This window comes from Delphinapterus leucas, chromosome 17 (genome assembly GCF_059928025.1).
Source record: "Delphinapterus leucas isolate spDelLeu-1000000601 "Yukka" chromosome 17, BTC_Dleu_Yukka2, whole genome shotgun sequence".
NCBI lineage: Eukaryota > Metazoa > Chordata > Mammalia > Artiodactyla > Monodontidae > Delphinapterus > Delphinapterus leucas.
The window spans coordinates 61,715,293-61,730,670 of record NC_143145.1 but is presented as its reverse complement, the minus strand read 5'-3'; the positions used below and the strand labels follow the sequence as shown (position 1 = coordinate 61,730,670).

The 15,378-nt window shown below is 37.7% G+C and overlaps 1 protein-coding gene across 1 annotated transcript; it reads right to left on the bottom strand.

Moving 5' to 3' along the window:
• Positions 1-4,621: 4,621 nt before the first annotated feature.
• On the bottom strand, positions 4,622-9,439 carry FABP4 (fatty acid binding protein 4). Its single transcript, XM_022554994.3, has 4 exons — positions 9,277-9,439; positions 6,649-6,821; positions 5,957-6,058; positions 4,622-5,492 (listed from the first exon to the last, which is right to left on the bottom strand). Exons 1-4 carry the CDS (start codon positions 9,347-9,349, stop codon positions 5,442-5,444), a joined length of 399 nt encoding a protein of 132 aa, XP_022410702.1. The 5' UTR covers positions 9,350-9,439; the 3' UTR covers positions 4,622-5,441.
• Between the last annotated feature and the right edge of the window lie 5,939 nt (positions 9,440-15,378).

Genomic DNA, 15,378 nt, shown 5'->3' with positions numbered 1-15,378 from the left:
TTTATGGTAAAAATATAGAAAACAAGAAATTGACTTATCCAGCAAATTTACATTGGACTGAATCTTCTTACTCTATGCTTCCACATCAACAGAAAATTAAGAATTAAACTTGAATAGTACATTTTGAAAATAAATAAATTCACAAATACACATACATAGAAGTGGCACCTGAAGCAACTTTTTAAAGGATTAGCACAGAGGTACGTTTAAGATATGGGGAAGGCTTAGAAAGAAGGGAGAGGAGAGTTTTAGACAGGAAGGAGCAGACTAATTCACACACACCGAAAAAAGTACCTAAAAACAAAGTATCAGAGGCAATAAAGAGTATGAAAATTTTTTGGTACGGTTGAAGCAAAGAATGTGTAGAGAACAAGAGCAATGATAAAACTAGAAAGTTAGATAAGAAAAGGCAAGCATAAGACATATTTACATGCCATGCTAAGGAGATTGGAACTTCTGTGGATGAAATAGGAACCATGTAAGGGTTTTAATCATTAAGTGTTCAGGTCAAATTTTCATTGTGTAGCTATCATTCATGAAGTCTACAGGGCTTGGAAAAGAGAGGAGAGGACAGAGACTGAAAGAAGGAGATTTATTAGTAATTAAGGAAAAATATGATAGTGCTGTTGGTGATAGGAATGAGAAAAGCAAGAATTAAAAATTTTTAAGTTAATACAATCAACATGGTTTTTTAAATTTAATTAATTTTTTATAGAAGTACAGTTGAATTACAGTGTTAATGCTGTGTACAACAAAGTGACTCAGGTATACATATATATATATTCTTTTCCATATTCTTTTCCATTATGGCTTATCTCAGGATATTGAATATAGTTCCCTGTGCTATACAGTAGGACCTTGCTGTTTCTCCATTCTTTATATACGAGTTTGCATCTGCTAATCCCAAAATCCCAATCCAACCCTCTCCCACCCTCCTCCCCACTTGCCAACTGCCACTTCTGAGGTGCTGGAAGCAAAAGCAGACTACTGCACATGATCCCTGCACTCCAGCCTGACCCACTGATCCATCCCTACCCTCACCCCAATTAAAGGACCAACTGGCTGCCCCCACCCCGGGGAGCCAGCAAGAGCATCTGTTACTTGTTTTCATTCCCTCGTGCTGCATCATGAGTCCCAGTAAAGCCTGGCCTGAATTTCTCGTCTGGCCTCTTACTAATTTCTATTGATTAAGGAGTCCAGTAACTCAGGTTGGTAACAAACAACAGCAGCTTGAACAAAATGGAAGTTTATTTCTCATGTAAAAGTCCAAACAGGGTGTTGGTGCTCTGTGGAGGGCAGCAGCAAGCGTGCTCCATCTGGTCTTTTTTTTTTTTAATTTATTTTATTTATTTATATATATTTTTTGGCTGTGTTGGGTCTTCGTTGCTGCACGCGGTCTTTCTCTAGTTGCGGCGAATGGGGGCTACTCTTCATTGCGGTGAGCAGGCTTCTCATTGCGGTGGCTTCTCTTGTTGTGGAGCACGGGATCTAGGCGCACAGGCTTCAGTACTTGTGGCATGTGAGCTCAGCAGTTGTGGCTCGTAGGCTCTAGAGCGCAGGCTCAGTAGTTGTGGCACATGGGCTTAGTTGCTCTGCAGCCTGTGGGATCTTCCCGGACCAGGGCTTGAACCCATGTCTCCTGCATTGGCAGGTGGATTCTTAACCACTGCGCCACCAGGGAAGTACCCCCATCTAGTCTTTATGGAGGTGCTCTGGGGCTTCTGTTCTTTTGTCGCTCAGTGCTGGTTTGCATTGTGGGTGGTGGCGAGGCTGGACAAAGTGCCCAGAGACAACTTCAATTCCAGCTGAAAATTAGTGGCAGGAGCTGCAGGAATTGAAGAACATGAATGGCAGTTGCCAGTCATGGCAGAGCATGGTGTGGCTTCTGGTCTCATACACATTCACAGGGGCCTTGATTCCTTCTACTCCTCACTAGAAGCTCAGGAGCAGGCATTCAGCTCTCTTGGTACTACAGTCCCTCTTGAAAGATTTCCTTAGTGAACAATAGTCATTTCAGATCCTGATCATCTACCTGTTTAATGAGTCTGAAATGATTTGCAAGCCAATTGTTCTTCTAGTGGGCAGCAGTGGCTCTACTGCCCAGTCTGGACAAAGAGGAAAGGTCTGGAAGAGCCTCAAGACATCCCTCCCCCAACCCAAATTGCTTCCAGATATGACCTTTCTTATTGGTTCTCTCTCCTATGACCTTGAAATGAGAGAAGAAGGCAACTTTATTCCAGAAAATTCAGAGGCAAACGAAGGTTACAGGTGTCCCGCCCAAGACCCCGACCTGGAAGGCCAGAGCAGATCCCATATTTATATAAGGAATTAGCAGAGTCCTGTCAGTCCAAAATTAGCTTAAGGCTTTGGCTTTGACATGAATGCCAGACAACACAATCCATGTGATCTGAAGGGTTTTAAGAAGCAAGTTTGTTCCCACATTTGGGACAGAAACTAAAGTAGGACCAAACAGTCCTTGTGAAAGCTGGGCTAACCCAGTTTTCCTGTAGCTCCAGGCCTCTGGGGTTTTATCCAAGCTGCTCAAAAATGCATTCCAATATACAGTAGGTGCAGACAAATACTGTTTGATTCCACTTATATGAGGTACCTAGAATAGTCAAATTCATAGAATCAGAAAGTACATTGGTAGATGCCAGGGGCAGGGGGGGTGTGGTGAGGGGGTGGAAAGGGGGAATGGGGAGTTAGTGTTTAATGGGGACAGAGTTTCGGTTTAGGAAGGTGGAAAATTTGGGAGACGGATGATGGTGAGAGTTGCGGGACAATGTGAATGTACTTAGTGTCACTGAGCTGTACAGTTAAATGTGTTTAAAATAGTATGTTTTATGTTATATGACTTTTACTACAATAAAAAAACATTAAAAATAAAAAAGAAGGAAATGCAGTTTGAAGGCACACTTTCCATTTCCTTCCAAACATACATTGCAAGGGTTACAGAACCCAGATCAGAACTATAACATATGCTGCACGATCTACAACAGGGCTGGTTGACACAACCTGCAGAGGAATGCCAAGAGGAGGCCCTGTACGCGTGAGAGGGCTGCACGGGCAGTGCGATAGCAGCATTCCAGGGAGTCGGAGCCGTCCACGAGAGCACCTTGGGACCATCCCGTGCTTCACCCTGCCCCCGACTCATTTGCCCTATGAAGCTCTTGGGTCCCTGCCAGACAGAAGCTCAGACTGCTCTGCACCTCCCACCTTCCCCTGCTCAGCACTCCGAGTCCAAAGCAGTTCATCCCGAAATGGAAATCCAGGGCCACCACACTGTTACATCCCCGCTCCCAATCTGTGTAGGATGTTCTGTCACTGTCAAGGAGTTACCATGCCTTCCTCACTGCTTTGCTGCTGACATTCTTGTCACCCAGTTCCTGTGCCTGCAACAGCCCTGCTTCTTCCCATTCAGCAGCCCATCCTCCTTGCTCTGCTAGTGCTCTGATGGCAGGTTAGGGAGGAGGGTGTCCAATTGCCCAGAGCTGTGGCCGCAGATACAAAGCCTTCTCTTTTCAGATCCTGGGATACTTTCTTCCTTCTTTTGTCTCCTGGGAGTCTTCTATAACCTTCAAAGCTGTGCTCTGACGCTGGCCTTTGGGTGTGGCCTGTGGTAGGTGTTGTCCCCGGCATCAGCAAAGGCCTTGACTCAACATGATTTTTTAAACAACATAAATGTTGTAAAGTGAGGAAGAAGCCATATTGGAGGATGATTTTAAGATTTGTGGAATAGGCAATTAGATAATACATCCTGATAATCACTGAGATATGGAAAGTAGAATAAATTTAGTTATTAGGAGTGGATGGAAGGGGGAAGTGAAAGTTTAGTGTGGAACATGTTGTGTTGAGGTGCCTGGGACATCCTCTTGGACGTCTTCAACTATTTTCTTCTTTCTAACTTTCCTTTCTCCTTGAATGATCTCATCACCATTTATGAATTAAGTTACCACTTGAATATTGATGGCTCCTAGATCTGTATCCCAGCTAGGATCGCCCTCTTGAATATCAAATTCCTATGTCTATTCCCTACTTAGTTTTATAGACTTAAACTTTGAACTCAGTTTTCTCATCTGTAAACAGGAAAGCCAAATCCTCATCATAGGATTATTTTGATAATAAATTAAGTAGAATATGCAAAGTGCATGGACCATAGTAAGTGCTTAATAAATATTGATTTACCAAGAATTTTCCTAATCAGTTCCTACAAATCTTCTCTTTTTGAATTCTCCAATTCTTGAGTGAAGCCCAAGTGAGAGTCTAACTCTCTGTTTTTGAAAAGGAAGTAAATAATTGTGATCAGGAACTTAATTTACCTCTTCTGGTTTCTCCGTATCTTGGTGTTACACATACGGTAGGTATTCAGAAAATAATAAACTTACTTTTAAAGGAAGCGTCACAAACAGAATTATATCAACTACAGGACACACTTTAAAAGATTTTGGCTTACTATAAAAGGTAAGGACGTGGTTTGGAAATTTCAGTCTGTGTACATGGAAATCCAATGATCTGTAGAGGTGCACAAAGCGCAGAAGAAACAAATCTCACACACACACACACTCACACACACACACACACAAATGAACACACACCCCTACCTGGGAGGCCTTATTATCATTTTTGTTTGTTTTATATATTGGAATTCCATGGAGATTTTATTTGAATAGAAAGTTCCAGAACATAGTCAATATCTTATTTGAATAAAAAGTTCCACTGGTAAGAAAAAAAGAAAAATTTGGAGATGACTACAGGAACATTTGCATCATTACTCATTACAAGCCTGTCATCTCTTTTCTGGAATAAATATTATGGGATTATTTGGACTTAATTCTTGAGAGATTCCAGGGATAGCTTGGTTTACTAATAATTTTTCAGATTAAAACTTATAGCCCAGAAATCTTTTTCTACCCTCTGCATTGCTACTACACTTGTCTCTGTCTTAATGCTCTAGGACAGATATATGTGAAATGACAGTACTTGGGCCAGCTGACTGTGGACAATTTCACTACATTTAAAACTACCTTAGATCTCTGAGAAATTATTACTTGACTGTAGTTATGCTAAAGAAGGACTTCATATTCAGTAGTAGCACATATTTATCATTTTCTACCTAAGACAATGGAAAGTTCACTATTATTTTTTTCATCTTGGATTATTATTTTAAAAATCATGTACTAGAAACAAAGCAATAATACAATTTTCTATTTCCTTCACTAAATTATAAGTAAGAAATTATCTAGCACAATGAATAAATCATTACATAGCCTTATAAATCTAAAAAGTTTTATTTAACCAACACAACCATATCAAATAAAATCAGTCTGGGGGAAAATTAGTTGATTGCTAATTAGTGGGAAATAATATATGTTTGGACAACACACCCAACAGAATGTCATAGAGTCTGATGCAAACTTCAGTCCAGCTCAATATCCTTTGGCTTATGCTTTCTCATAAACTCTGGTAGCAGTGACACAATTCATGATACATTCCTAGGCACAAAAAAAATTATTGGTAAATCCCTGGGACTAAACCACTTATATTTTGTTTATTATCTCCTTCAATGTTGGGAAGGAAACAATATTCATCAAAAGGTATTTGCTCTGGGCTCTTATTATATACCTGATATTGTAATAAGCTAGGGAAATATAAAGATCAAGAAGATACAAGTCTTGCCCTCAAGGAATCTTACAATCTATGTGGTGAGTGAGAAACATAATTAGAAATGCACAATACAATATGGTTCATATTGAGAGGGATGAGGGAATGCTTCCTGGGGGACAGTATACCTACACTGAGCTTAAAAGTATGAAGGATAATTGCCAGAGTGAAACCGTAATCCCAATAGACTAACCTTTTGTTCTACAAGGACAATTATCTGTTTCTCTAGGTAGAATAACGATTATGGGATGACCTAGCAGTAGAATCTAGAATTAAGTAGCCAGAAGATACTCACCACCACCAGTTTGTCATCCACTCGTTTTCTCTTTATGGTGGTTGATTTTCCATCCCACTTCTGCACCTGCACCAGGGCACCTTCATCTAAGATTACGGTGCTCTGTGGGCATAATAAAAAAGTGATTATAATGATGGAGGAAAATAAATTTAAAAATAGAGCACTTTTATTTGCAGAAATATTTTGAGGTAATTAGTAATTTTAAATTACAAGAAAATGTTGCAACAAGAAAACAATGAGTGCCAAAAACAACGTACAAAATTATATGTATATTATGATCAGAATATTATGCAAACATGCACTTGAAAAAATACTGTGAAAGAATATAGATAATAAATTTATGTTGAGATAGTAGAATCATAGGTGATTTTTACCTTTTTTTCCCACTCTTTTATAAACGTTCTCTAACACTGTTACGTTATTTTAATTCACTTCAAATACTATATACATATATATATACATATGGTATGACAAATAAATTATGTTAATCATTTTTTAAACCAATAAGGACCATTTTATAGAAAGGGAGAAAATTCACCAGCTAAATATTGAAGGCAACGTAGTTCAGATCTAGGAGTCAGGGATCTTTGGCTTACAGTGGAATGGGTTTCCTCCTTTTACAAAATGGCTTCTTGTAGGCAGCGGTCATTTAGAAACCAGCGTTTACTCTGCTCCAATTCCCTATTTCTCACCTTGACTTTCCTGTCATCTGCAGTGACTTCCTCAAATTCCTGGCTCAATTTGAAGGAAATCTCAGTATTTTTAAAGGTACTTTCTGATTTAATGGTGATCACATCCCCATTCACACTGATGATCACATTGGGTTTGGCCATGCCAGCCACTTTCCTGGTAGCAAAGCCCACTCCTATAGTTGGGAAAAGAAAAATGTCAAGTTTACAATTTTCTCTCACATCTTTATTTAAGAAAGAGCAGTAGTGTGTGTGTGTGTGTGTGTGTGTGTGTGTGTGTAGGTGGGTGCACGTGTGCATAAAAGGTGAAAGACTCCAGTGAGTTTCTTAAAGGTCTTATGTAAACATCTCCTGCAGATAAGTAAAGTAGGCTAATACTTAAAGAACGCCTGAGGCACAATTAGATGTAAGTCTGTTCTTTAAATTTCCACTTGCGGGTTTCAGATACAACTCTTTAGGAGACCCATTATTAATTTTCCACAAGAATATGTACAAAGATTAAGTCTTGTGAGACATACATATTTTAAAAGTCACTGCACTCTCGAAATAACTGGCCATCTCAACCATGAGGGCAGCCACTGTCATTTTACTCAGTTCATGAAACACTTGGGAATCGCTACCTTTCCTTCTTAGATAACAAAAGTGATCTAATCCATAGTCAAAGACAATAGGATTTGGGGGACCACTATACAGTTACTCGATTAAAAATTAATCTGTTTGGGTTTCCAAAATTCACATTTCATGGCATTTGCTGCCAAGTCTAGTTTTCTTGGCTTTTCCAAATTACTCCACCATGAAATGAAGATTTCGATTAATTTTTCCAAAAGTCAAAATGTTTCCTGCATGCATAACATTTTAGAATGGTGATGTTCCCAATAAACTATAGAAGATGCTAAAGAGGGCTTAGGCATCAATTGTGAAAACTTCAAAGTTTAAGAAATCACTATTTTAGTAAGTTCAGAAATTAATACTTTGATTCCCAATCACTTAAGTGGCAAAATCCTCTTTTTGAAAAAGAGGAGTGTATTTTTTGGGATGTGTGGCAGTTATGAATGAACAATTTACAACCTAATGTAGACAGCAAGCAGTACCTTACTGTCGCTGCATAAATTATAATTTACGGCTGTTATAGATGTGTTGTAGTTTTTAAATGCATGTGCATAAATCTACAATACTTTTTTGACTACTTATAGATACCAAAATTTAGGAATAGTGGGGATCAGGGAGGCAAATATCATACAAAACAAGCAATACCGAGACTGATTTAGCTCCCCGTCAGAAAGTAGCAACAAGTGGGAAGATAATATGCTGTTTCAGCAAGTCCTGTCTCTGTTACAAAATATAATAACCTCAAATACATGGAGTGAGTCAACATAGTGAATGGATGCAACACCCGGTGTGGTTCCAGACTGGCCAAGCTTATGAAAATCATTCTCTCCACTGGCTTGATTCTGTCCTCATTTGACTGTTGAAAACAATACCTTCTGACTAAAGGTAATCAACTAGAGAAGCTAATTTCAGGAGGTATCTTATTATCTTTCATTATCATCAATACCTTATCATATTAAAACACAATGGTATAAGAATTTAAATATAAATACTAAAAGTGTAAAATGTTTCTAAAAATAGTAAATAGCCTCAAATACAGACATATCTGTATCAGTGCATATTAATTAGTTTATTGAATTACAACCAGTTGATATTCTACAAAGCTAGGTTTCACTCATGTCGAAGTCCCTGATTTCCCTCTTGTCTGCAAACAAGGAAAACAGTAGTTATACACAAGCAAAAAATATACTATAAGATTTAGAAGAAGGTTAAGTCTTGAGATTTAGGGATTCAATCATAACCTCTAATAAAGATATTGTGAAAAAAAATCCCTCCCCAATTTGCAACCCCTGGATACAACTTGATAATGCATGGCCGTGGCTGTCTGAGTGAAATACTGCCTCTCTACTCCTTTGCTTTAACTTTGTAATTATCTGGGGAACACACAGGAAATGTTACCAGAGCCTAAAAACCTGAAAGCCTCTATTATCAATAATTCTATGGCATCCCATATAATTTTAAATCAAACAAATATTTAAGACTTTTAAGGAACATATTTTCTGAAATTAAGATTTTTTTCTCCCATAAAACAACCACACAATCCATTTTAATGGATTGACCTTAAAACAATTGGTTAACATACATTACTCAAAAAATTACATTAAGATGAGAAATACAGTGCTTTCAGTTTCAAATGGAAATTATTGCATGCTAGGAAATAAATACAGTTTTATTTCCAAGTTATTGCTTATTTTATATGCAAAAGGAATCAATAAAAAGAGACAGAGAGTCAAGTAAACCAAAGATACTCAAGTTTATCAATCAAATAAAATCTTGGCATTTCTGTACAACATAACAATTCCATTTATACCCTTTTTCATATTAGTTCACCTTAAGGAAGCATTAGTTGTGACTTCCATCTAGAATGTTTCTAGAAACAAATGATTCACACATGTTACTTTTATCGCCTCTATATAGAAAGCAGAATTTCATGCCTGGCCAGTGCTTCCAGAGTGGAAAAACAGCCACAAAGCACTCTTCCCCAGAGAAAAAGTTATAAACCCAGCCAATGTATTTCCTTACCCACTTCTTTCATGTAATCTTCGAAGTTTTCACTGGAGACAAGTTTCCAGGTACCTACAAATGCATCACACATTTTGGGAGCTTTCTAGAATTATTCTTCAAGGTGAGAAAGAAGCTGCAGCTTTCAGGAAGTTGCTATTACCCTCTGAGTCCAGAAAACTTCCTTTTAAAGATACCCAGGACAAGTGATTTTAGGAATAACCAATTGGGAATGGTATCAGATCATTTCCTTCATTGCCAGACTCTGCAGTTTTTCCCTTGAGTCATGTTTTTAATAGAAATTTCTCAACTTTGGTTCTTCCTGGCAAATGGTCATTGAACTTAGAGTACAACTTACTTTTAACCATTACAGAATATTTTAAATATTTCTATTTTGACAGTTTAATATTCAGTGCATTGAATTTCCTCCTATTATTTTCATACATATTTATCACAGTGTAGAGTACAGCAGGGTAATTATCTTGGGATAAATTTTGACTCCCATTTCTGGAGTTTCTATTAAAATTACAATTATGTGGTTCGTTTGAATTGAGGAACATAAGAATTATCTTGTATATTCTTAAGTAATTGCAAAGGCTCTTTGGGGCAGTACTGTCTCAGGAATTACCTGGAAATTAAAACGAAATAAGTAATGGCATTTAAAAATATATTTATTTATTTATTTTTATACAGCAGGTTCTTATTAGTTACCTATTTTATACATATTAGTGTATATATGTCAATCCCAATTCCCAGTTCATCCCACCACCACCACCACCCTCCACCCCACTTTCCCCGCTTGATGTCCATACATTTGTTCTCTACATCTGTGTCTCTATTTCTGCCTTGCAAACTGGTTTATCTGTACCATTTTTCTAGATTCCACATATAGGTGTTAATATATGATATTTGTTTTTCTCTTTCTGACTTACTTCACTCTGTATGACAGTCTCTAGGTCCATCCACATCTCTACAAATGACCCAATTTCATTCCTTTTTATGGCTGAGTAATATTCCATTGTATATATGTACCATATCTTCTTTATCCACTTATCTGTCGATGGGCATTTAGGTTGATTTCATGACCTGGCAATTGTAAATAGTGCTGCATTGAACATTGGGGTGCATGTGTCTTTTTGAATTATGTATTTTTCTGGATATATGCCCAGTAGTGGTATTGCTGGGTCATACGGTAATTCTATTTTTGGTTTTTTAAGGAACCTCCATACTGTTCTCCATAGTGGCTGTATCAATTTACATTCCCACCAACAGTGCAAGAGGGTTCCCTTTTCTCCTCACCCTCTCCAGCATTTGTTGTTTGTAGATTTTCTGATGATGCCCATTCTAACTGGTGTGAGGTGATACCTCATTGTAGTTTTGATTTGCATTTCTCTAATAATTAGTGATGTTGAGCAGCTTCACATGCCTCTTGGCCAGCTGAAGGTCTTCTTTGGAGAAATGTTTATTTAGGTCTTCTGCCCATTTTTTGATTGGGTTGTTTCCATTTTGAATATTGAGCTGCATGAGCTGTTTATATATTTTGGAGATTAATCATTTGTCCGTTGATTCATTTGTGAATATTCTCTCCCATTCTGAGGTTTGTCTTTTCGTCTTGTTTACAGTTTCCTTTACTGTGCAAAAGATTTTAAGTTTCATTAGGTCCCATTTGTTTATTTTTGTTTTTATTGCCATTACTCTAGGAGGTGTATCAAAAAAGATCTTGGTGTGATTTATGTCAAAGAGTGTTCTTCCTATGTTTTCCTTTAAGAGTTTTATAGTGTCTGGTCTTACACTTAGGTCTTTAATCCATTTTGAGTTTATTTTTTTGTATGGTGTTAGGGAGTGTCCTAATTTCATTCTTTTTGTTTTCCAGCACCACTTATTGAGGCTGTCTTTTCTCCATTCTGTATTCTTCCCTCCTTTATCAAAGATAAGGTGACCGTATGTGCATGGGTTTATCTCTGTGCTTCCGATCCTGTTCCATTGATCTATATTTCTGTTTTTGTGCCAGTACCATATTGTCTTGATTACTGTAGCTTTATAGTATAGTCTAAAGTCAGGGAGTCTGACTCCTCCAGTTCCATTTTTTTTTCCCCTCAAGATTGCTTTGTGTATTCAGGGTCTTTTGTGTCTCCATACAAATTTTAAGATTTTTTTTGTTCTAATTCTGTAAAAAATGCCAAGTAATGGTAAAGTACCCCAGCTTTCTCATTTCAAATGTTTTGTAAGAATGAAAAAGAAAAAATAAATTCAATTATCCACCAGGAATCTGGACAGCAGATTTAATTAATAAATGATCATTTAACCTCACTCATTCCATCCCCTAAATGAGAGCATAGTGTGGATTTCCACAGACCTCTTAAAAATTAGGCTCCGGGATCCTCTGGTGGCGCAGTGGTTGAGAGTCCGCCTGCCAATGCAGGGAACATGGGTTTGTGCCCCGGTCCAGGAAGATCCCACATGCCACGGAGCGGCTGGGCCCGTGAGCAATGGCCGCTGAGCCTGTGCTTCTGGAGCCTGTGCTCCGCAACGGGAGAGGCCACAACACTGTGAGGCCCGTGTACGGCAAAAAAAAAAAAAAAAAAAAAAAAAGGCACCAATCCAAAATGTGCTCCCCATACTGAGAAAATTCATCCAGTTCCTGAACTATATTATAAGCTCTAAATTTATCCAGATCTAAATGGTGCTGCTTTACTTAAAAACAATCAGAAGTGGGGTGGTCACAAGCAATCAAAATCTAATTTCCTTCTTTTACATAGTGAATAATTCATGAGAAGGCTTTTCTAAAGTAAACATATTTTTCAGTCCCCCCCACCCCCTACCGCATACCAGAATGATGGAAGATCGTCACATAGGCAGCAAGCTCCCATGAGCACACCCAGACTTTAGAAAAGAAAAAAAGAAATTAAAATACTATGGGTGTGTTTAGTATCACTAAACCGTGTATTCCATTGAACAGTATCTGCCAAGCACACGATTGATTTGTAAGTATCCTAAGGGCTTCCCAGAAATGGTTGAGATAGAGGATTCTGCAAAGGACAGGATTTCCTGTAGGCAAGCAAGTTGCTAAGAAAAACTGATAAAGTCATGTTACAATAGTAGTTTTTAATTGTTGCTTATGTTAATGGTGCAGTAATAATGTTTATTCACTCTGGACTGTTGCATAGATACATAGACTGTGGGTGGTGTATCATTCCGTGTAGACTTGCTATTATAAATTCACTGAACAAGAAAATAAAAATCATCAGTCTTCGTGCAGGGATAACTTTGTGTTCTAAATTAATAATGGCTTTTACTTTTTCATTTGTTTTTAGTTTGTTTTGTGTTTAAGACAATGTTTTTAGAGGTTTTATATTTACAACAAAATTGAAAGTTACAGCAATTTCTCACATACTCCCTGCCCCCACACAGGCATAGCCTCCCCTGTTATCAACATCACTCACCAGAGTGGTACATTTTTTACTAAGGATGAACCTACACTGATACATTACAACCACCCAAAGTCCGTATTTTACCTGAGTGTTCATTCTTGGTATTGTATGTTCTATGTATTTGGACAAAAGTATAATGACATGCGTTCATCCTTCTAACATCATACAGAGTATTTTTACTGTCCTAAAAATCCTCTGTGCTTTGCCTATTCATCTTTCTCTGGCACTCCCACCACCTTCCCACAACTCCGTCAACCACTGTCATTTTCACTATCTCCAGAGGTTTGCCTTTTCCAGAATGTCATATAGTTGGAATCATATAGTATGTGTCTTGTCAGATCAACTTCTTTCACTTAATAATATTCATTTAAGTTTCCTCCATATTGTTTCGTGGCTTAATAGCTCATTTCTTTTTAGCACTGAAGAATATTCTGTTGCCTGGACATACTATGGTTTATTCATACATTCATCTACTGAAAGACATCTTGATTATTTCCAAGATTTGGTAGTTACGAATAAAGTTGTTATAAACATCCACATGCAGGTTTTTGTGTGGACATAGTTTTCAAACCTGGTGGGTAAATACTAAGGAGCGTGATAGGGTAAGACTTTGTTTAGTTCTGCAAGAAACTATCACATTGTCTTCCAAAAGGTCTTTGGAATTCCCACCAGCAATGAATGAGAGTTCAGCAGCATTTGGTGTTGTCAGTGTTTTGATTTTGGCCATTTTAATAGGTGTGTAGTGGTATCATTGTTTTAGTTTGCATTTTCCTGATGACATATGATGAGGAACATCTTTTCACATGCTTACTCGCCCTCTGTATATCTTCTTTGGTGAGGTGTCTGTTAAAGTCCTTGGCCCATTTTTTAAATTGTGTTGTTTGTTTCTTATTGTTCAGTTTAAGAGCTTTTTGTACCTTTTGGGTAACATTCTTCTATCGAATCTGTTTTTTGAAAATATTTGAAATATTTTTGAAAATATTTTCTCCCAGTCTGTAAATAATGGTTTACTTTTCAAATTATATGTTGATGTTTTACTTTCAGTAACAAATTGCTTCAGACAGATTTTCAAATGATTATCATATTTGAACATATATCATGTGTATTGTGACACTACAATTTAAACATTTATTTATTACTTTTTTTTTTTGCGGTACGCGGGCCTCTCACTGTTGTGGCCTCTCCTGTTGCAGAGCACAGGCTTCGGACGCGCAGGCTCAGCGGCCATGGCTCATGGGCCCAGCTGCTCTGCGGCATGTGGGACCTTCCCGGACCGGGGCACGAACCTGTGTCCCCTGCATCGGCAGGTGGACTCTCAACCACTGCGCCACCAGGGAAGGCCTAAACATTTTTTTAGAGATGGACTGTCTAATACTGTAGTCTCTAGTCACATGTGGCTCTCGAATACTTGAAATGTACTAATATGACTGAGAAACTTAATTTTTTATTTTACTCAGTGTTAATTAAAATGTAAGAAATGATCCTGATTCAGTTGTTGGAAAACTTTTAAATATATGTGAAAGAACTTGAATATGTGAATCTACCTTTTCAACTATAAATTTTATGAAATGTAAATGTCTATGAAGCATTTCAAAATAAAATTTAGAATCTGAGTGGAGGTGTACTGTTAGTATAAAATGCACATTAAATTTTGAGGACAATATGGAAAAAAGTACAATATCTCATCAAAAACTTTTACGTTGATGGTATGTTGAAATGACAACATTTTAGACATATTGGGTTAAATAAAATATATTATTAAAATTAATTTAACCTGTTTATTTTTTACTTTCTTAAGGTGGCTGCAAGAAAATTTTAGTTTACATATGTGGCTCACAATATTTTTCTATTGGGCAGTGCTGATTTAGTGTACCACAACAGCAAGGTCCATTTGTTTATTTGGCATGTAACGTAGGCAATTTACTAGCCACTGGGGATTCAATAATGGGCAAGCCACACCAGGCATTTGCTTGCTCTCATGGAGCTTATATTCTAGTACTGGAGAAGATAATATACAAAGAGATAAATAAATAAACCAATTCAGCTGTGTGTTTCAGAGAAAACAGAAGAGGGTAATCTGATATAATGACAGCTGCGAGGGTTGGCAGCTCTAGATGGGGCAGTCCAAGAAGGTCAGTCAAAGGAGGTGAGCAGTTGAGCTGACACTTGAACAATGAGAAAAAGACAGCCATGGAAAGACCAGAGAAAATAATGTTCCAGACACAGGGAATAGCAGGAGTTGCTGGTTTCATACCCATTCATGACAAGTTTACCCAAACATGACCACCGTCAGTAAACCATGACAAAGCATTGATATATGTTCCTATAAACCATGACCAAAGTACAGATATATGTTCCTGGTGATAAGAGTCTAAGCTCCATTAAGGCAGGGGCTTTCATCTAGATTTTTCACTGATGTATATCAAGTAACCAAGTATTCAATAAAATGCATGAAGGAAACTAGTTCGGTGGGTTAGTGAGAGTCCAGCAACACTCCTGTAAAAATACTTCAAGAATATTTCTGTGGGCCAGTAGCTTCATGTCCCTATGTCGACATATTTAGTGCCTGATCATTGTTGGAGAAATGGTAGAGTTGAGATTGTCTACAAACAAACATTAGCTCCTTTAATGATTTCATATAAACAGGAATCATAGTAACCTATATATAGTAAAGGGCCTTGGCAATGAAAGA